We start from the raw sequence: 21,057 nt of genomic DNA, 5'->3' as shown, positions 1-21,057 counted from the left end.
GATAGAAGTATAGAACATGAAGAAGAAAAGAAACTCGACAGTTGCAGTCAGTGAATCTTCACAAAACATAAGATATTTTTAAAGATCACAATATGCATTATAAAGAAACAATTATGGAATCAATGAAGGATTGCTAATAATTGGAAAAACGGGCACCATGAAAGTACATAACACTCAACCAAAGAAAGATAATGGAGAGTTGCCCGAAATGAGCACTAAAGACGATCTCCTCCAAATCACCGGTATGACTGTCGAAATCGTGAGCATCAGCATGTTGGTTCCAGATCCAAGTGGTAGTACCGGGCCCCTTAGCTTTCTTGAGAAATGGCCAGGTCTGGACCATTCCTCAAAAGATGTTTTTACAGGATCCCTATCCACAACAATTTTTACTTCTAAATCCATTTCATCCTACCTATATCCATCAGTTTCGCCCATGAGATGTCTAGCACTGGTCGACTCTTTCAAATGAAAAAATATGACAAAATGTCTTTACAAAATGCATATTCCTTTTTTAGAATAAAACAGCATGCAGGTATAGAGGCTTGACAAACGAACTAAATTCCACTGAGGTGCTGAAGATGCCAGACTGGCTACAAGACCAAATTCTTATCTCAAGAGGGCCAATAATATGAGGCCACCAGAGTCACATGAATTTAGGATGAGAAGATCAAATATGGTCACTTTGCAGTTCATGAACATTTGAGAAGCATCTTCCATTTTCGGGGCCAGGGCTCGCTATATCACAGGACGTGCGTTCTCTGCCAGAATACGAAGATTTCACACGCATCTGCCCTTTCGCCTGCATTTAACAGAGTGAGGTGGGATGATGTTTGGTGCCAACAACAAAGTGTACAAAAACAAAATGTGATATATTTACCTCTATTCTCTTTGACTTTTGAATTTTCCAACAGCGGAAAAGGCCATGGCAACCAGGTCTTCCAGGTTCGGAGCAACTGTAAGTTTTTAGTAAACATGAGCAACACACTATGGAGCAGTAACACGCATGGTAAATTCTAGAATCAACATATTAAATGAGAAGAAAATTTAGGCTGCGTGTGCTTATCCTAGGAGCGTTAAAAAAAAGACCTTCATAATTAGTAAGCAAACGAAAAGGCCTTATCTTATAACGAAGTTACCTAATAACATAACAATCGCTACAGGCCCACAGCAAAGCTAAAGATGGCACTGCAAACAAAATGGATGCATCATATCCAGGATAAGGTGTGAATGCAAACATAAATTTTTAGAAACCAATCGCTGCAAGAATTCATGCTATATTTTAGAACACAATGCAGATACCGGGGGCCCGGGGCTCCGTTCCCCTTTTCCGAAAACAAAATCAGAACAAAAATCAAGTTTCTTTCTGCTCAGCTATTGTGGATGGAAAGAAAAATCTCTACTTGTGTTTACCTGTTTCCTAGACGATATTTTGTAATATCCATTTCAGAGTTTTTTTTTGTGAAGTCAAAGGTGGCATTGATGTCTTGAAATCAAAAGGGCAAGATAAGGGCTGGATACGACATGAGATCAAAGTGTGCGCTAGTGTAATACTTACATGCTCTCATTGTCACAATTTTCCAAGTAATCAATACCATGCAACTTGCTTGGTGAAATAGCATGTCCAGTTTTGCTTTGTTCCCGGCAATCTTTCCGAGAACCATAACTCTCAACTATCTTAAGAGCTTTTATCTCGTGAGCAAGATCCTCATCGGATTGACTTGAGGGCACAACTAGGGTCATTGGGGACCTCCTTTGGTATGGGCTGCCAACAACTTGTGGTAAAACCTGATGTCTATCAGGTCTTGCTTGATTTTTCATACCAGGTGTATATTTTTCAACAGCCTGGAGCCAAGCACTCTCTAACCTTTGCTCATCAACCACTGATATATTTGACATCCGTGAGGGAAATTCCAGTCCTCTAGCTTTAGATATTCCTGAATTTAAAGAAGAAATGGAAGATGGGTGCAACCCTAGTTCTCTCTTTACTTCATCACAGTAATCTAAACTTCTCCTTGACGTGTTCAACGCTCCCCTTAACCGGTCACTGTTTGAAGAACAACTCAGGAGATCAGACTCGGTTCTTCTTCCTTTAGGGACAGCCCCTGATGTTAGTCCCGCCGATATCAGTTCAGGTAGTAGACCCACTCGGGCTTCCACATTGCACCTCAGAACTGTCTCAATTGAATTTGTAATGCTGCTCAAAAATCTTTGTGCTCGGGACATTATGCCATGATCCTCAAATGCTATAAAAGCAATTGTCCGACCTGAAAATAGCACAGTAAATTCACTTCAATAGCATGATTTTCTCTTTGATTTCAAACATGTGGAATTCTACCAAGAATAAACGAAATAAAGATAGCATAGAGGATATTTAATTCATCTTCAACTCTGAGAGATCTAAACAAAAACCACACCAAGAACCCGCAATAGTCAGTTTTTCCCCCTAGGCTAGTCTCCTTTCTTGGGTCGAGTTGTAGTGTGGGGTGTTCGTCCTTTCGTGGACATGTAGATATAACCTTCTTTCTATCTATCAATGCATCGAAACGCAAGTCTTTTGCGTTTTCGCGAAAAAAAAGTATCTAATTTGCTCTGTGTTTGCTTTATACTCGAGCACCAAATTAGTAAGTTCACTATAATGACCAAGCTCTGACTTCATTTACAAAGATCGAACTTAGCACCTTCAGCTACCCACTTTCTAGGGCAAAGCTAGTATTATTAATTGTTATATTAGGCTCTAGTTTAATTTACATTGGGATCCTTGGGATCTTGAAACTGAGGCCACATTGTAACTAAAAAACTGAAGCCACATGTAACTTCAGAAAGACTAAAGCAGCATGTAAGCGTAGATGTGGCTCTACCCAAGAAGCTGGGAGCGAAGGTCAAACTAGACAATCATCTTCGATGGCACGCACGCCGATGGTCCCCATCTCCTGGCTACGGTCCGGGCGGAAGCCCATAATTGGGCAAAGGTGGGAGCAAAGGGTGCCTGCTTCCAGCGGCACCTGGTATTTAGGGGTTTCATGCTGTAAACTTGGTCCTTTCCTGGACTTGTACACAACTCTCTTTTTATACATACATCAATCGAGACGCAAAGCTTTTGCGATTTCTCGAAAAAAAAGAAGGTCAAACTAGACAGAAAATCCTGTCTGATACCGTTTTGCCAAATAGGAGCATGTGTCTAGACATGAAACTAATAGATATGTTGAAAAATATACAGTAAGAGGACTTCTACGAGAAGACAAAACTGATCAACATGCTCTATGTATTGCATCTTCGGTCGGAAAAGTTACAGGTAGTTCAATGACCGCAACACATATATGATAATGAATCCATTTCAATGTGGTCCATGTTAAAATAGAAAAAGGAAACACAAGATATATTTACCTTCACATTGCCTGATTGATACTAGTTTACCATGGTCGAAAAGTAGCTGTTGCAATGTGTTGGAGTGACAGTTTTCGATGCATCGTATCCAAATCTGTGCAAGGTTATCTGAGTTCTCATTTGCTAGGGGCCTTTTTCCAGAACAGTTATTCATTTTAGTCGAATCCTGTAGAATTCTATCAACAGACCTACATTCCCCATAGGCCAAAACGTTGTTTACTCTCAACCTAGATGAATAAGAGGCAAGGGCCTGAGGACTAGACTGCCCACTACTTGCTTTGGGGTCAATTGCTTTCTTTGAAACACGAAAGGCAGATAGAGAGTTAGAAGTCACCCTGCTGGATGACGATTCTCTGCCTGCTTCGGTCACTGCGTCATTGGTTGCTTTAGGATGTTCTCTTGTGCTGCTTCTTGGTTGGCTCATGTCCGAACTATGGCCACAACCAAGTTGTAGTAGAGCTGCGGTGAACCATGTCGAACGCTCACTTGAAAGCCTTATCTGCTTTTCAGCATCAGATAGAATCTTCAATGCTTGTTGTAATCTTTCCAACTCTGCATCAGTTACTACAGACCACAAGGAAAGATGTTAATAAGATGGATCAATATGGAATAGACTGGATGAGCTGCTTTTACAAATGTGGTCTGTAGAAATTGGTTGATCAAGAATAGTGCACTAGGACATCCAAGTAAAATTTATGCAAATGACAAAATACAAAACAGTAACAGCCATAACCGAGAGTGCAGGATCCGTTTGACTCTCTTTTTGCTTTATTTAGGGATGAAAGAGGAGTGTGCTGCTCCTCTTAGAGCATGGCTTTATCAGCTTATCTGTCGTAGAGTCATCTAGTTCCCCCCATCTGTGCACATTCTTCCTCCCCCTATCTCCCTTGTATATTCCCTTGTACATATCCCCCTTCTAATAAAATTTACTTGTCGGGGTCTGCCTATAGTTCCAGTTTATAAATAAGTTGGAGCTAAGAGGTCAAGATAAGCAGCTTGTGCCTTGTAACATTTGCAAGATCTACTTATGGGTATTTGATCTTGGACACATGGTTTAAGTGCCACTATTTAAGGCCTGCTATTTAGTATTTTTAGAACTTCCACTGATCGTGGTTTTTGTTACTAGTATATTGATAATTAAGGTTCGATATGCTTCTTCCATCAACAACAGTTATGTGTTAATGGTACAATAAATATTAGTATTAATATGCTTCTATTGGAAATACCACCTTGACATACAAAGGATTGCAGATGCAGTCAATTAACAGGTACACAATGACATGTCAACTGGTAACAGTTCATATATTTTAAATAGTATTAGATATAAAACGACACAAATCCTGATAGTCAATAATTCTGATATGCCTCATGGGCATGAAGACACTAAAATAAAACTACTTTATTTGTAGTGAATGGAAGGGCATCGAGATTAATAATTTATTCATCCACAGGGAAGATAACAACATTAATGAAATTACTTCATCTATACTCTTTATACAATTGCATTACTGCATTAGACCCCCTGATACAAAACACAAAAAGAAAGCGCAACAACAATGTTGAAACTTGAAAATACTTACAACTTCGACCACCAATCTCCACGCCGTTACAAGTAGAAACAGCTAATTTGTATGTGCCTGCAATGATGTCCATGATGCACGCAGCTAACTGAGACATTAATGCGATTGGATCAATGCCAGAATCCATGAGCTCTCTAGACCTTTTGACAGTTTCAGCTGTGTCTGATGACATAGCTATCTCCAGTAGATCAAGCAATTTCTCTTCCGAGACAACTCCGACCTATAAAATATAATTAACAATTTATTCATTTACTGGGGAGGTCCTAACAGAATAGAATATATTAAAAAGAGAACATGTACAATAGAGTATATGCAAGAGAGAACAGAAGAAGAGAGACCGGAGGGAATGCAAAAGAGGAGCAGGGAGAGAAACATTAGACATTATTTTGGATTGAATAGCTACTCTCTCTCTCTTATGTTACTAGAAAAAAAAGCATCTTATTCTTCACTCGTGTTGAAAGTGAATAGCAGGTCCGCACATTCAACTGAATTAACTATTCAAGAGCTCAACAACAGTATATTGTTGCTTTTATTTTCATTCTTCTTTAAATTCCCTGAGGAAACCATTTGGCCTCTATTGTCTTATTTCTATGGGATAAAGTTAAAATATACGATTATCCTGCACAAAAGAAAGTGAAGGTGACATGGGACTAAGAATATGGTCAAATTCAAATAAATGTGTCATCCTTTTTTCCAATATATAAATGTGCCATCCTGAAGAGCTCATACTTCATTTGTAGCGCCAAAAGAAACGAAATTTCAAACATTTTAAGCAGCATGACTTTGGGAAATGCTAATCACTAGTTTCAAACTTATTAGCCATCTCTGGAATGGTAAAAAACATACTTTGTGCATAAATGCTGAACTATTCAGAAATCTAGCGGTCACTCTTTAGTGTAAAATAAACAATTCGAAAGGATTTTTTCCCGAGTTAAAAAGTGTCAAGATTTTAAAAAACACAGACCAGGAAACAACATTATTATGTAATGTAAAGCAACATTTGTTCACCAATAAAACAGTTGATCAAAACATACCAGATCATTAACAAGCGAAGGTGTTATCTTTTTCCCCAACAGACTCAGTTGATCTAACATTGTCTCTGCATCTCGCAGTGAGCCATCTGAATTTATAGCTATCAAATCTAAAGCTGCTAATTCTACATCAAGATTTTCCTTCATGCAAATTCTTCTCAATCGGCACACAATATCAATATCTTTGATCTTGGAGAAGATGTATTTCTGACAACGTGAAATTACAGCACGAGGCAGGTTATTTGGGTCAATTGTTATAAATATGAAGACAACCCGAGGTAATGGTTCACCAAGAAACTTCATAAATGCCGACCAAACTTTTGAAGATACCATGTGGCATTCATCAACAACAAATACCTTATAACAGGATGCAGTCGCAGATGGTGGTATGCTATCCAGTAAATGCTTAATTTTGTTTATACTTTTCCTATTGCTTGCATCAACTTCAATTAGGTTAGTTCCATTTCCACTGAAAAACTCTGTGCACTCTTTACAAGCCCCACAGGGTTTTTTGTCTCCAGTATCAAGGCAGCCTAGAGCTGCTGAAAATATCCTTGCGGCAGATGTTTTTCCAGTTCCACGAGGGCCTTGAAGAAGATATGCTGGAGCTATCCTTTCCCTTGCAATGGCATTGCTAAGTGATTGCGCTACAATATCTTGACCGACAATTTCGCTGAATTTCCTTGGTCTATACTTCTGGCTCAAACTTCTCCTGTCTGATGTTGCAAGATCAGCAGCATGAACAGCTATATCAATTGCATCCTGGCTTTTACAACTTGACCACCTTCTCCCATCTAATCGGCTCAAAGCTTCCAAATCGAGCTCCCCAATATTGGTTGAGAGTTCATCACCTGATGAATCAAATGAAGAAGAACCAAGATCAAAGCTATCGCCCAAAAGTGGCGTCCCTTGCACAGATTTTTTCGAACGGACCCATTTTGTTGAACCAGATGATCTCTTTTTCCTGTGCAACGTCTGACTCCCACACAATAGGCTGCTACCTTTTCTTCTAAGTGTATCAGATAGTGAAGGAGAATAATTACTTCGTCTCGATCCTTTATGTTTACCCCTATTTGATGACTGGCACGGGACACGAGACCTCTGACTTCTCCACAATACTGATTGGTTAGACTCATCACCATCAAAAGAAGTAGCAGTCCATGAACCAACAGTACTGCCGTTCCCTCTTCCATGCCTGTAATAGGAGCTAGTTGAAACAGGGGTGCAAGAAAAGGAAGATCCATCTCTTCTACCGATTTTCATTGGTTTAGAGGGATTAGAAGAGCTGACACATCCACATGCAGCAAACGGTGGAGATGTCGGGTGATAAAAGGAACCACCATCCTGAAACAGCTCCTGACTTTTGGAGATGCAATTTTCAGTATCCTCACATTGATCACCAGAGATGATATGAAGATCTAGCAATTGTGAAACAACTGGATTTTGTATTTTTCCATTCTTTGATGACAAACCCCTTCTTCTTCTAGCTGTCCTTTTAACAGGAACGCATGATGCTGAGCTTTGATTATTGTAAATGCTGGTTGGAGTGACCAAACATGCGCCACTTTTGGAGCGCTTACCAATAGAGTTGCACGGGGTTTCCAAATTAAACTCGGAAGATAATTGCTCATCTAACTTTATTCCAGCTTCACTGGACTTGTTAGAATACTGCCTCCAATTGTGCAAATAAACCTTTTTGCATTCCTTTCCACTTTTTGGTGGTGCAGAAGGTGACTCGACGTGCTTTGGTGCTAAACTATCTCGCATACCACTTCTGTGTGCAATGCTAGAAGTTGCCACCAATGATCTAGAACTCAAAGGAGATCTCCACGTTGAGCAAGTCTCGGGATCTTGCAAGACGCGTGCCTTCCTCAAAGCAGTAAATTCTTTCCTCAAGTGAAGTTCACTTGGACCAACATAACCTTCAACCATACCTCCCATGTGCGGACTACAGTGATGATGACATGTCCAGCGAAGAACAGCTAGCAAAAGACAACTCTATCCAAGAACCAAACAAAGAATTTTCTCCCTACAAATATTCATAATACACAATGTAAGTATTTACAACTGAATAACAAAGAAAAGGATAAATAAAAAAACATGGCACATAGCTTGCATCAGAAACAATATCTTTCTAAAGGGCAGCAAAACACACGCATACACTGAGACAGGAGATGACATCTTAAAGCAAGGGGAAATTATTATTATTCCCAGACAACTAGACGAGAGTAGCATATATTGACAAATGACAAGTTCACATGAAGAGCAGTTGTAAGTGATAACAGCAAAACTTGTTATATTATGTCATTTATCTAGGGCCATTTGATTACAATAATTTATCCCTCTATTTTTTCTTTGCATTTTCTGTTAGTGTCTCATTCTTCTGTTATTTGTGAGTAAAAACAACCTAAATTTGGTAGCAAAATGCAATACCTGACTGGTCACAATGAGGGCAATTCCATCTATCAAGTTTCCCATAACAAGATTCTAGTGCACATGGCGATGTGCCATCTAATTATCAAATAATGGAAGGTTCAAACAAATATAGGAAATCATACTAAATGTGTAATATTCCTAAATGTGATCCACTAACAGATTCACTTAGCAACTATAAACCCTGCAAAACTTAAGTTGGCTCTGTAAATTCTCTTTGCAACCGAGCCACACGACGACAAGGTAAATTATGCCACAAGGAAGTTGCTGAAACAAATGGTTCTGCCAAACTACAGGAAGAACAGATAATTAAAAATGTACTGTATTCAGTTCACATCTTTGGACCTAGGTAGCATGGCACTTTACCAAAATAGCACTACTCCAACATAACTAAAGCAACACACTCCAGCAGAACTACAATCTCACTGCATCTAATTCTCGGTCTTCTCAGTCAAGTGATGTCATCCGAAAAATTGTACTATGTGAAGTGTTTTTCCTCGCTTGCAACTGGAAAAATTTAAGTTGCAATCAGCAAGTCACCTATAACATGAATCACGATGCAAGTCCAAAGTCTAACATGAATTCAAATAATTCCAGTTCGGGTGCAGCAGGCCTGCGAGAAAACTTTTTTTTTTTTGACGAAAAGGAAATCTGGACTGCTTTTCATTGCATTTAGAAAGGGGGTGCAGGGTGACCAAAAACGAAAAGAAAGAAAAAAGGGAAATGCAGCGTTCAGAGTTTCAGCTCAGTCTGCTTCCCTTGGTCTCTGAAGCAGCTCTGAAGCTTTCGATTTGCCTGCATCTCTCCAGTTCTTTGCCTCTTGGATGATTCCAGCGTGGATTCTATTCAGCGTGAAAAACAGAAGCGGGATCTTCGGGTGGGGGGAAACGAACTACAGTACAGCATCAAGTGATACTCCAAATGGCAATGGTTTGAGATTCCTAGTGGGGAAATGCGCAAGGGACGCGACGGAGCGGACAGCATTGTGATTACTGGACAAACGAAGGCAGGAAATCCCTTAGTGGCAAACAGCCGTCGCCTACGATCCAAAGCACGAACAATACACTGCGGCGAAGGAGGAAGAGATAATTTCACAAAAAATCAAAAGAAGGGGGAAGAGATAAGAGGAAAAAAAACTCACACTTGCCACGGGAGACGGCAGGAGCCCGCCAAGCCGGCTCGGATCAAAGAGTCTCCTGCTTGCCAATCTTGAGCACTGGAAGGGAGAAGAAGAAGGACGAGGAAGCGAACAGAAATTGAAAAAGGAGGCGCCCTTTGTTTGGAGGTGGAGCCTACCGGAGTGGGATGAAATGAATGAATGCCGGAGATTTCGAGCGATTGAGGGGAGGATTCAAATCTCTCTCTCTCTCTCTCGCTCTCTCTCTGTATACGGTGGTGCGGAGCGATGAATAATGGTGTTCCCCACTGCTTGCAGCAGTAGCATGGTGGTACAGTTCGTACTGTTCTTATTGGGGATAATTGTGTTTCCTTGGGTTTCGTGCCCCACTAACATGTTATGTATTTTTTTAATGGAATTTTTGACGGTTGTGCTTGTGCATACATATTTTTTGCCCACTTCAGCCATGGGCATACTTTGTCTAATTTTTGTAAATCATGTTTTATAATCTATATTTATGAAATAATACTCACAAAAGGTATTTTGACAATGGATCGGTTACACATTTTGGTTCCTCACAAGAATTCTTCATTAGTAGTTGTCCTTTTCATTGCATACGTATAGGAACTAAATATTTGTTCAAGCCTACGATAGAACCGTTCCCTTCTCTCTTCATCGGCTAGGCAAGAAGGGAGACAGAACTGTCCCAATAGATCTCCAACGGCGAGGCTCTTGGCCTCCTCCACCTCTACTTGTCACTCCAAGCGCAGGAGGGAGGTGGCCCTGGTGCTCCGCTCTAGCATTGTAGGGAGAGAGAAGGGAGGTGGCCCCAGTCATAGCTACTATATGTCGTGATGTTTTGGCGATGTACCGGTCGTCTAGGACTTTCTTGTACATAGTTAATATATCTTCCATGGTGTATTCACGAAAATTATGTTGTGGCGTGTCGTTGGGATGTTGAGAGTGTTCTCCTAAAAAAAATTCGCTTCCACTCCATTCACCCATTTTCACAGGCTGCTAGAGATGCTTTGAGAACCTTTTTTTCATCTCACCTGTGCGTGTGCTCAATTGCTCGTGCCTCGGTGCCTGTCACAGGAGGACCACCTTCTTGAAAGAGCTCACATAGAAAACATGAGCTTAGGGCTTGGTGCCCCTAGCTTTTGAGTACTGTCCCCTATCGACTAGTGAAACCGAGATACTTAATCATTAACCGGGCATGGGATTCCGTTCGGAGATAGTGAGTTCATGGAGAGCTTGGTTTTGCGTCACTGTTCTAGAGAAATTGTGTCACCGTCAAAACAGTTTGTTTATTCAGAAAGGAAGGGAGGCCTCTCTTATTTCAACAGAGAATGCTATCAGGAAAAAATAACGAGAATGTACATCTTTAACAGCTACATGGTGACACACATTGAAGACACTGGATTAAAATTCACACGGTGCAGTACAGACCACAGGGGCTTGAAATGCACGTCAATTACATGAACAGTTAGTAGTTCAAGTAGTGACACATTACTAGAGACATCAGACAGTGCATAAAAAATCTACCGAACAATGCGGCCCGAATGCATGGCTGTCAACAGCCCTTAGTTCTTGGAGCGAATCCACCTGAGATCTCCAAAGACTCAAGCCCTGCCTCTCTTGCTGCTACTGCTGCAATTAGGGCACTTGTATTGTTTTATGTGCTCCGCCTTGGCTGGAGTGACCTTGACACACTTGCCATGGAACCATTTCTCACACAAGTCGCAGCAGATCCAGAAATCATCTTGTCCATAGTTTTCACCGCATGCGCCACACTGAGCTTCCTGTTCTCTCTCTCCATCCCAGTCGCTCTCTTCGGTGTCCCCTGGAAAGGGTACCTTGGAGCTCCTTGGGTTGGATTCTAATTGTCGTGCAGGCTGTGTTTTCAGATGATTGGTACCGACAGAATAATCATGTAGTTAGTTGCTGGGTTCTCGGATAGTGAAATAGTCACAGATCACAAGGTAATGGAAAAGGGTTGCATACCTTTGAAGCAGATTTGTTATTCTTGCTACCTGTTTTAGGAGTTTTTTCTTTGGGCTGCCTTTTGTCAGTTCCTGTGACAACCTCAAATATGGTGGGAACGCTATTTATCATGGTGAAGAGCTGTTTCCTGCAAAACAAAAAAATATATAAAGGTAACTATAAAGAGCTGGAGTAGTTTCAAACTTTTAATTATCCAGAACAATTTTCTATAGTGGCTTTTACACATATTTTTCTTCTTAACACTATGTTTTGCAAACCCATTTTAAGCTTCTGGAATGCAACTTGACTCAGTTCACACAGCCAATGCAGACTGATGAGTATTGTACATAGTGTATGTACAACATGGTATAACTTATTTCTATTTTTCCATTAAAAAGAGGAAAAAAGTTTCAATCAGTCCAATTTAATTTACAACATGAGCAAGGATTAGCTACAGAAAATTTAGGCACAACAAAGCAATACAGTACTGTCAAAACAGAAAGCCATACACAAAGAATCAAGCAGAAAAAGAATTCCGGTAAAAAACAGGAGAAATACCAAGCAAAACACTAAGAACAAACTGAGTACCTTGAATCCTGGTCGAACCCAAATCTTGCTCCAAAATAAAAGGCCACCGACAGTAGCCAAGAATCAGTATGCGCTGCAACAAGTGATAGCCAATCTTTATCATCCATCCCGTCCCGAGCAAAGTTTATTCCTAATGCAGGCTCCGGGAGTTCTGGAGGGACCTCCTCAGCAGGCAAATTCACTTCCCAAGATCCATTGGGAAGCCCATATAGACACAGGTTCTCCTTCTCTGCACGAATATTTTTGGTAATTACTCATCTTAATAGGTTATGTCCTTTTTTACCTTTTTATAACTAAAAATATAAAGCAATGGATGAAGTAAAGCTTTAAAAAAAACTGAAACTCTGTAAACACAATTAAATAAGACAATAACATGAATAGCTGTTTCAACCAATAGAAGTTGGAAATTCCATGAAACAAGAGAGCCAAAATAAAAGGCCAAAAAAGGCCAGGAAAATACAGTATATGAATATTATATACACCAATTGGGAATCATTTAGTAGCCCATCTGTGAGACAACATAGGTGTTTCAGAAAAGAAGCGTCAGCCAAATATTTGAATGTTTGACAGACTACTTCTATACAAAGAACTACAACCATGGGCAACAGGGAACTGATATCATTAAATTGATTCTAAAATATAGTTTCATAGTGTTTAATTAGTGTGATTTGAAGCAATGTATCTGAAAGAAAATGATGGTCAAATTGTCAAGTTGGAGGCCATCATATAATGTCCTAAAGAAGACACAAACGGATAATCATTTTTACCATTAAAAAGGACAGCATTCGTTAAAATTTCAGCAGACTATTAAACCTAAAATTGCACCAAACTTTTCAGGCAGGCTACTCGATACACCATTTTCTTCCAGCCACTAAGCAATCTGTGCATCACAAGGTCAATACTTTCTCCAGCAGACAGTCCTCCCAAACACAAGATAGAAATTTCATCTTTCAAGCTCACTTTTTTTCCGACATTGTAAACGTAACTCATAAACCCTCATCTGCTGTGCTAAGTAAGTGTAAGAGCTCTAGATTTTACTTTTTGTGTAAATAATAATTCTCAGCTTGACCTTAATAAATTATCACACCACTCCAACCCACTCTAAACCATGGCTTTATTTCTATGTACAGAAAAGACATTCAGGTAACATTGAATAAAGCCATGGTGAAGGGTGACAACTGATCTACAAACAGATCAAGTGCAACTCTCGTCTTATCTCTTTTTTTTTAATAATATGCCATATGAAAAATTGCAGATGTCAAAGTCCTAGCAATGTAGCGGGCATCTCTACCGGAATAGGTGCAGCCACTACTAAGGGTGTGTTTGGTAGACCGGGTCATTTGGAATTCAAAAGATCCAAAAGCAGATTTTTTTTTATCCATACATAAGTACTTTGTTATCCTGACATCACCATTACATTATTGCCTGAAGAATTCTGTAGCAGTAGAAGCACCAGAGTACGTGCTCCTCTGCATTTTGCACTATTAATATATCCAATTGTTTACCATTATCAGTTTCACGGTTCTCACCCCTGCCTCCCCTTCCCTTACACAGGAAAAAAAAAGTACAATTCCAGAAATACCCCTCATATCATTGAGACAGAAATCGTTGTCTAGGGGTTTAACAGCAATTGCACAAATGCATATCCTTGGTTGACAAGTGGGCTGACTGTGTAGTCCAACCAACTCAGAAGATAAGGATTCCACCTTGCAGCTTTTCCTTCCGTAATGAACAGTACCAGGAGTAAATAAACATTGAGGCCTTGTTTACTTCTCTCGTATTTTTTTCCCCAATGGATATGGGGATGGGAGGGGATTTGGTGTTCACCCAATCCCCTGAAATACCCTTCCCCAAAAATACACTAGTATGATGGAGAGTTTTTGATTTAGGCCAAAAATGTGGGGATGGAAGGGGATGAGAGGGGATATCTCGGGATTATGTTGTTCAAAACCGGAGAAATAAACGGACTAGTGGAGATTTTCCGGGATACGAAATAATCCCCTCCCATCCCCATAAATACCCTAGAAGTAAACAAGGCCTGAAGCGGGACCGGGAGCAAAGAACTCGTTCAGAAAATTCCCACTTGGCCGCCAAATCTCCCGAAATTGGAGGCGGGTCCTAAACCAGCGAAATTAACAGCATCGCTCTCGGGAGGAATTTGGAAATTTCGATCGCCAAGTATTATGATCAAATTTACCGGTCCGGTCAGGCAATTAGAAGAAACGCTTTATTCTCAGCAGAAAACCAAGAAAAAAGAGCACAGAACCCACAACTAGAAGCCGCCGAAACCAGCAATTCCGGAAGCAAAGTGTGAGAATAGGATCGAGGGAGCGGACGGGGAAACTCACCTGGGTCGCACATCAGGTAGAACTTGTCCACATCTACGAGGAAAAAAGAAAAACACCACCGGCGGAAACATGTCAGAATTTCCGGAAACCCTATAGACGGAAACCAGAGGCAGCAATAAGCAAGGGGACCGATGTTACCTGTGGTGAAGGCCTTGAGGAGGCCTTTCTGGCGCGCGCGGAAGTCATGGAAGACGTCCTCCGGCGTGCGGTGGACCGCCCCCGGCTCCGCCGCCCGCATGATGCCGCCGCCGCCGTTGTCCATTGGCCCGTGGATGGGAGTGGGCGGGTAGGGAGGTGCAGGGTTCTCGGGAGGAGGGGAGCTCCGTCCGGGATTACACGATTTACAAGGTCGATGGGGAGGAGTGGATTGGAAATTTGGAAGGGCTAGCGGCCGAGCCGAGACGAAACAGGGGTTTAAAACTTCCAAGCTTCAGACAGAGCCTAAGGCAAAATCCCATGGCGGGCTTGGAACCTTAGCGGTTAAGTGGGCAGCCTGACCCGGCCAATCAAGTATAATTTGACCAGCGGCTCTGGACGGCCCATGCTGGCCCTACAGGGTGGGTCGGGCTAGGCTCAGTTGTATTATTTTATATAGCTGGCTATGGGCAACCAGACGCGAGGCCCAACCCAAAAATCCTAGGCATGGGCCTAGAATTGTTGGCCTTAGAGCATCTTCACTCGCCCTCCCAAAGGCTCCCCATAGCCATTTTGGGGATGGCGGTGTGGAAGTAGGCATCCAGTTGCGGCCCCCAAATTTGTTTTTCCTCCGGCGCGGCACAACTCTTCACCCGGCGCCCCCAGGCCGAACCCAATCTATAGAAGGGCTAGCAGGGGCGCCGGGGGGGCGAGAAAACGCCGCGGGCTAGCCCTGTCGGCGACCAGAGCCAAAAACACCCAAACGTTTTCCCCCTTCTCGCCCCGAGACCACTATCGCCGCCGCGACGGAACCATTGCCGCCAGTAGTACCCACTCCACCGCCGCATACGCTCCGCCGCAAACCACCGCCACCTCGCCGGCCATTACCACCGTCGCCGTTCACCAGCTCCCGCCACCGCCGCTACCTTTGTCTCCACCGCGCTCCCACCCTGCACGGGAGGTGTTCGGCCATTTGCCAAGGCGATGGACTCGGACGACGAGGACATCATTGCCGCACTCATGGACGAGGAGCTCGCTGTCGCGGCTGCGATCAGGGACGCCGCTGGAGACGACGTGCATCTGGCGATCCTCGTCTCCCTCTTGACCATGATCGCCAAGGAGGACAAGCCGATCATTGGTGGCTCCGTGTCGGGCCGCCGCAAGAGCAAGCCTAGGCAGAGGATGGAAGGCTACTGCATACTCTACGCCGACTACTTCGCCGACGATCCATTGCACGACGACACTGTATTCCGCCGTCGTTTCCGGATGAGTAGGAAACTCTTTCTGAAGATAGTCGAGAATCTGAGGGAGATCGACTACTTCAAGTTGAAGAGAGACGCCTTCGATGAGCTTGGTTTCTCGACTATTCCAAAATGCATAGTGGCTCTTCGGATGCCTGCCTATGGTATTGCAGGTGATACACAGGATGACTATCTGCGCATGGCAGAGTCCACGACCATTGATTGCATGTACATATTCTGCAGGGCAATTGTGGTGGTGTTTGGAGAGACCTATCTGCGCACACCCAATGCGGCAGACACAGCTCGGATATTGGCACAAAATGCAGAGAGAGGTTTCTCTGGGATGCAGTGTGGTGCTTGAGGCAGTGGCGGGCCAGGACCTGTGGATTTGGCATGCGTTCTTCGGCATGGCAGGATCACACAATGATATCAATGTGCTACAGTTCTCCGATGTGTTCCAGAAGCTTGTCGAAGGCAATGCCTCTCCGGTGCAGTTTGAGATCAATGGCCATAGGTATGACAAGGGCTACTATTGTGGTGACCCTGCATACCACTTCATGTTGTAGTATGCCAGTCGTTGATATAACATTCACGAAGTACCATTCCGTAAATATTACATCCCTCAGAGTAGTATAACAGAACATAGCAGGGTCCATAACTCATTCACTTATTATTACAAGCATCAAACATATATTGTCTTGGAGCTCCTCTTGGGTCCTAAGAGGGATACTCCTGGGTTCGAGGCGAACCCACCTTAACTTACAATATAGAAGTTTCACTAGGTTATACATTTATTACCACGAGCGACTAAATACTAAGCGTTCCCACTGCTCGGCTACAACTACTACTTGGTGCTTCTAGGCTTGATCTCCACCGGAAGCCTCCCCGGTTCCGTAGACTATGAGATAGTCTACGCCTTCAATACCTCCTGAGAGGTTTGGTTCTTCATAGCCGATGATCTCGGCTCCTTCGAGGTTGTCGTAGTCCTCCTCCGGACGATTCGGACAATCTAAGCAAGGGATTTAAGAGTGGGATGAGTACGAGCGTACTCAACAAGTTCATTATAGGAAAGAGGTGTTTAATGCACTAGCTACGACATTAGACCGGAAAGTCTAATACCAATGCAGGTTTTGATAAACATTTCTTCAAGAGATCGCTTTTATTTCAAAGAGCTATGTCCGTCGGCCTTCACCGGTTTACTAGAACTTCATGGAGCTCCTTTCCAGCTGCGTTCGTAGTTCCATATCCCGGAACGAGGAGTGACGAGTCACGGTTCTTTACACTCTGCAGAGGTGTGTTGCTTTACCCATAAGAGATCTTAACCTTGGTGCCAACCGGGCAGCTTTCCCGTCCACACTTCCTTTGGTGTGAGGCCCGGTATAAGGTCATAGCCAATCATATTCCTCCGCTACCTCGCACACCCACCCTTTGTTGCATACCCCGACCCTGGGTCCTCGCCGGTCCTCTTATACCAATTAAGGATGGACCCCGACCACGACGACGATCCGGGACTCGTTAACCAAACTCCTTCGTCGGTAGCCGCAACCCATCATAGACCACTTACCGTGGGGAATTAGAATGGGATCCCCACCCCACCGCTTGCCCAACCTGGGTCAAGTGTCTACGGTAAGCGCATCCGTTGATGTACAAGAGGTGGAAATACAATTGACTATTCCGTCCCACTCCAGATCTTATGGTTAACACGGGTATTACGGCACAAGAATCACTGGACGACATTTGTTGTTTAATCCTAGATGGATATAACCCTTGCAATGGAACCTCTACCATATCAACACAATCCATGGTTCCATTGCCAACCACATAGTCATATTCATAGTTATGAAAATAGTGGTTTTGGTTTTTTATGCAATAGTGTTAATCATAGTACTTTGCAAGTAATTTGATAAAGATACTCAAATGACATGAGCAAGCAATGAACTTGCCTGAACACTGCAAAGTTTTGCAGTTGGATGGTGTGGACTGACCCTTGTCCTCTGGTTCTGAAAAATAGCATCATTGTCCGATAAGGGCAATGGTTAAAGAAGCAATTATGCATGATTCCAGTTTTAGGGTTTGTTCCCCCCTTCCGATGTCGTTATTATTTCATGTAAGAGGTTAATACTAAGAATAATTTGGAAATACTATATTTAGAGTAAATACAACCTTGAAATGTTGTCAAGGTGTTTTTGAAGTCCAAATGCATTAATGGACTTATTTTTATTATTGAAAAATAATATGTGTGATTTAAATGTTTATTTAAATCATCAAATTAAGACTTATTCTTAGTTGTCTTCAAAAAATCTCTTTGATATTTTATTCAAGTAGAGAATTTTATGCTGATCAGTTTTCATATTTTTAATTATTTTTTTAGAGCTATATTCTATTTTTTAAATTTCTTAGAAACACTCATTTTAAATGGGTATTTTGGAAATGTCCAAAATACCCCTCGGGCCCACCTGTCAGGCGACCGAGCTGGTTAGGTTGGACCAGCCCACTGGGCTCGGTCCAACCGACCCAGTCACGTCGTCTTCCTCCCTCACTCTCTAACCCTAATCCTCTTCGGGCTCCCGCGACCAAAATCGCCTCCGTCGTCGCCGCTTTGTTTCCGCCGTCTCCGGCCGTCGCCGGCGACGAGAAGCTGCGGATCTGGTCCGCCTCTCGATGGCGGACCTGATGGTCCACGTCGATCTGACGCTCGCTGCTTCCTTGACTCGCCCCCAACGCCTCCGCTTGCCTGCCGTGATGTGCCGCAGCGATTTTGTCGCTGCCGACGCTCCCGACGCGGCCGTGTGCCTCGCCATGGTGATCTAGGCGTTGTGGCGGGGTGGTGCCTGGCTAGGCGTGGCCTGGCGCCGCTGTTCGCCCGGCGTGTGCCGCCGTGCCGCCATGGCCGTGCCCTTCTCCGATTAACTTGTAAGTTCACACCGTCTCCCTCCTTCTCCACTACCTGTTCTTTCTCTTCTCCTTCCTTTCTGGCCTAGCTCTGGCCACTGGCTTGCCTCTACTCATGGAGACGCGGCTATGCCGTGATGCTGCTGCTTTACTTGTGTTGCTGTGCTAAGGTGTTGTTGCTACCTACCTGTGCTGTGACTGCTAGCTGTGGTGCTTGCTCTATGGCTATGCATATGCTGCTGCTGTGCTGCTATCATGGCCATTGCTTATGAATTCATGCTTGTGCTTGTGCTGCTGCTTCCCTGTACCTCTGTTCTTGATGCTATTTCATCTGAATCATCAAGTGTATTCAATTACTAGCTCTGGCTTGATTGAGGTGTGTATTCCTTGCTAATTTGCAAGAAACAGTGCTATCTGTGTAGTGCTCTTGGGCTTTTCTTCACTGTAAAGCTCAGTTCAGCTTGTGTGTTGGCTAAATAACTCCATATCTAGTTGGTGTGCTACTGGTTACAATTATATTTTATGTATTTGATTATCTGTGATGCAATGGTTGGTTAATTTGTGGCTTTGAATGATCCTGTGATCATCAGGGCTTCCTATAGCTTATAAATTTGTATGGATTCATTTCAAATGCTGCTGTTGCTTGTGGATCCAGCTCCTCACCAAGTACTGGTGGTTGATGTGGCTTGTGAAAGCAAAACTGGTGGTTGATTGAGGAATTTGCTACCTCTGGATACATCTGTGTGGGTGTTGTTTTATTTACCTATGCTTGTCAGTGAAGCTTAGCTTCCTATCTCTGACAACAGACATGATCTACCTGATGCAGTAGTGATCTGGTGCATCTTATGCCCTATTTGGATGGAAACCAACATGTGTTGGCACCTCTCGTGATGCATGAACTCCTTGGAGTGATGATATGCTTCTCTTGTGGCTTTTCACGTGTGACAAGGTAGTTGTTGTGACCCTAGCAATGCTTAGTGTGCTAGGAAAGGTTGCTCCTACCTCTTCTGTATGCTACTGTGCAATATTACTGGTAGTCATTCATGGGCTTCCAGTATAATTGATGTTGAAATGAAAATAGACATAGAAATGTCTATATTCTGATGGTCTTAAGAGGGCTAGTGTAGTCTGGTTATACTTGGATAAGTCTCTGGGATGGTGTTCTTTCCTGTTTCCATTTGGAAGGTGCTACCACTATTCTGGTTGGCATAACCATGGGTATAGGCTTGATCGATCCCTGGTCCTTGCCATTCTACCAGGTTACACTTGGTCTCTGACCAAGTGATGATCAAAACAGGGTTACCCCACCCTTTGTGTGCTTGTGATCATGCCTGTGCAATTTATGAACAAAACCATCTGGTTTGTTCATGATGATGTGTATACCTCACTCCAGCTCCTAGATAAAGTTGTTGTGGTAGAGGATTTGCTTCTGGTTGGTTGGTTTGCTTCGGTGATGAGCTGGTGCTTGCCCTGCTCCTCCTTGTGAGCTTGATGCTTGGTTAATTTCTGTGTTTGGGGAATAGGTGAGACAGCTCTGGCTGTTCACCTGTTCTTGGTGTTCTTGAGCTGTTCTTGGTGCCTGATGACTTACCCTGCTGCTTGGTCGATGACTGAGCTAGGGTTTACTGTGGAAAAGGTTTTATATGGTTGGCTCTTCTTTCTCTGGTCGACAGCTCCACCCTTCCCTTTGGTGACTCACTGTGTGTGTGTGCTGCATGCACACAGCCATGTGAGCAGGCTGTGTGTGTGTGTCTCGCGATGCTCGCACTTGGCTGTGAGAGGGGATCAACTCGGCAGACTTGATATTATCCACCATTCCCATTTCTTTCTAACCTGCCAAGTGGCTATGCCACTTGGCATAACTTTTCTTTTGTTGTGATTGTATGCAGGGACAATGTGATGATCAAGATGAAGATCAAGATCTTCTTGAGCAAGAATTACATGATGATCAACAATGTAGTTTAGGTCATTTAAATACCTTGTAATCTTCCTTTTTCTTTTTCTATTTCTTCAATTCTTGTAATGTGTTGTAATTTCTTAATTCAATTCTGAATATTGTAATTGACATTGTATTTTGTGTGAATATCAATAAAGCTCAAGTTTCTCTCTAATGAGCTTTGTCAAAGTGTTTTATTATTCAAATTCTTGACTTATGATAATTGTTGAATAATTCATCTCAAATTTGAATTATGTGATAACCATTTGATGTTTGAATTTGAAATTCTATTCAAAGTTGGTTTGAATTCAATCATACAACTTAACTTGTAATTCAATCATGCAACTTAAGATTTCAATGCAATATCACTTCTCTCTTCTCAAAACCCT

General features: G+C 42.7%; 2 protein-coding genes across 2 annotated transcripts; both read right to left on the bottom strand.

Moving 5' to 3' along the window:
- Positions 1-116: 116 nt before the first annotated feature.
- On the bottom strand, positions 117-9,851 carry LOC124654578 (protein STICHEL-like). The gene is made up of 7 exons (XM_047193577.1): positions 9,570-9,851; positions 5,999-8,024; positions 4,965-5,184; positions 3,385-3,948; positions 1,556-2,264; positions 878-953; positions 117-799 (listed from the first exon to the last, which is right to left on the bottom strand). The coding sequence occupies exons 2-7, from the start codon at positions 7,934-7,936 to the stop codon at positions 668-670; spliced, it is 3,639 nt and encodes a 1,212-aa protein (XP_047049533.1). The 5' UTR covers positions 7,937-8,024; positions 9,570-9,851; the 3' UTR covers positions 117-667.
- Positions 9,852-10,944: 1,093 nt separating this feature from the next.
- LOC124652012 (PHD finger protein ALFIN-LIKE 8-like) lies at positions 10,945-14,698 on the bottom strand (the record flags this gene model as incomplete). Its single annotated transcript, XM_047191033.1, is given in 5 exon segments — positions 10,945-11,440; positions 11,550-11,676; positions 12,117-12,345; positions 14,465-14,497; positions 14,603-14,698. Coding segments are annotated over 5 exon segments (758 nt in total), but the record flags the coding sequence as incomplete, so codon positions are not given.
- Between the last annotated feature and the right edge of the window lie 6,359 nt (positions 14,699-21,057).

Source organism: Lolium rigidum, chromosome 5, assembly GCF_022539505.1.
Source record: "Lolium rigidum isolate FL_2022 chromosome 5, APGP_CSIRO_Lrig_0.1, whole genome shotgun sequence".
In the NCBI taxonomy this organism is placed as follows: domain Eukaryota; kingdom Viridiplantae; phylum Streptophyta; class Magnoliopsida; order Poales; family Poaceae; genus Lolium; species Lolium rigidum.
The sequence above is the reverse complement of the archived record's forward strand: the minus strand, read 5'-3'. Positions and strand labels throughout refer to the sequence as shown.

What these genes read in the sequence shown, in the direction of transcription:
- LOC124654578 (XM_047193577.1), bottom strand. Translation starts at nt 7,936, where the DNA reads ATGGGAGGTATGGTTGAAGGTTATGTTGGTCCAAGTGAACTTCACTTG. An exon ending in CTTCGCTTGTTAATGATCTG is followed by an intron (nt 5,185 to 5,998) that starts GTATGTTTTGAT and finishes TATATTTTATAG; the next exon opens with GTCGGAGTTGTCTCGGAAGA. An exon ending in ATCAATCAGGCAATGTGAAG is followed by an intron (nt 2,265 to 3,384) that starts GTAAATATATCT and finishes TGCTATTTTCAG; the next exon opens with GTCGGACAATTGCTTTTATA.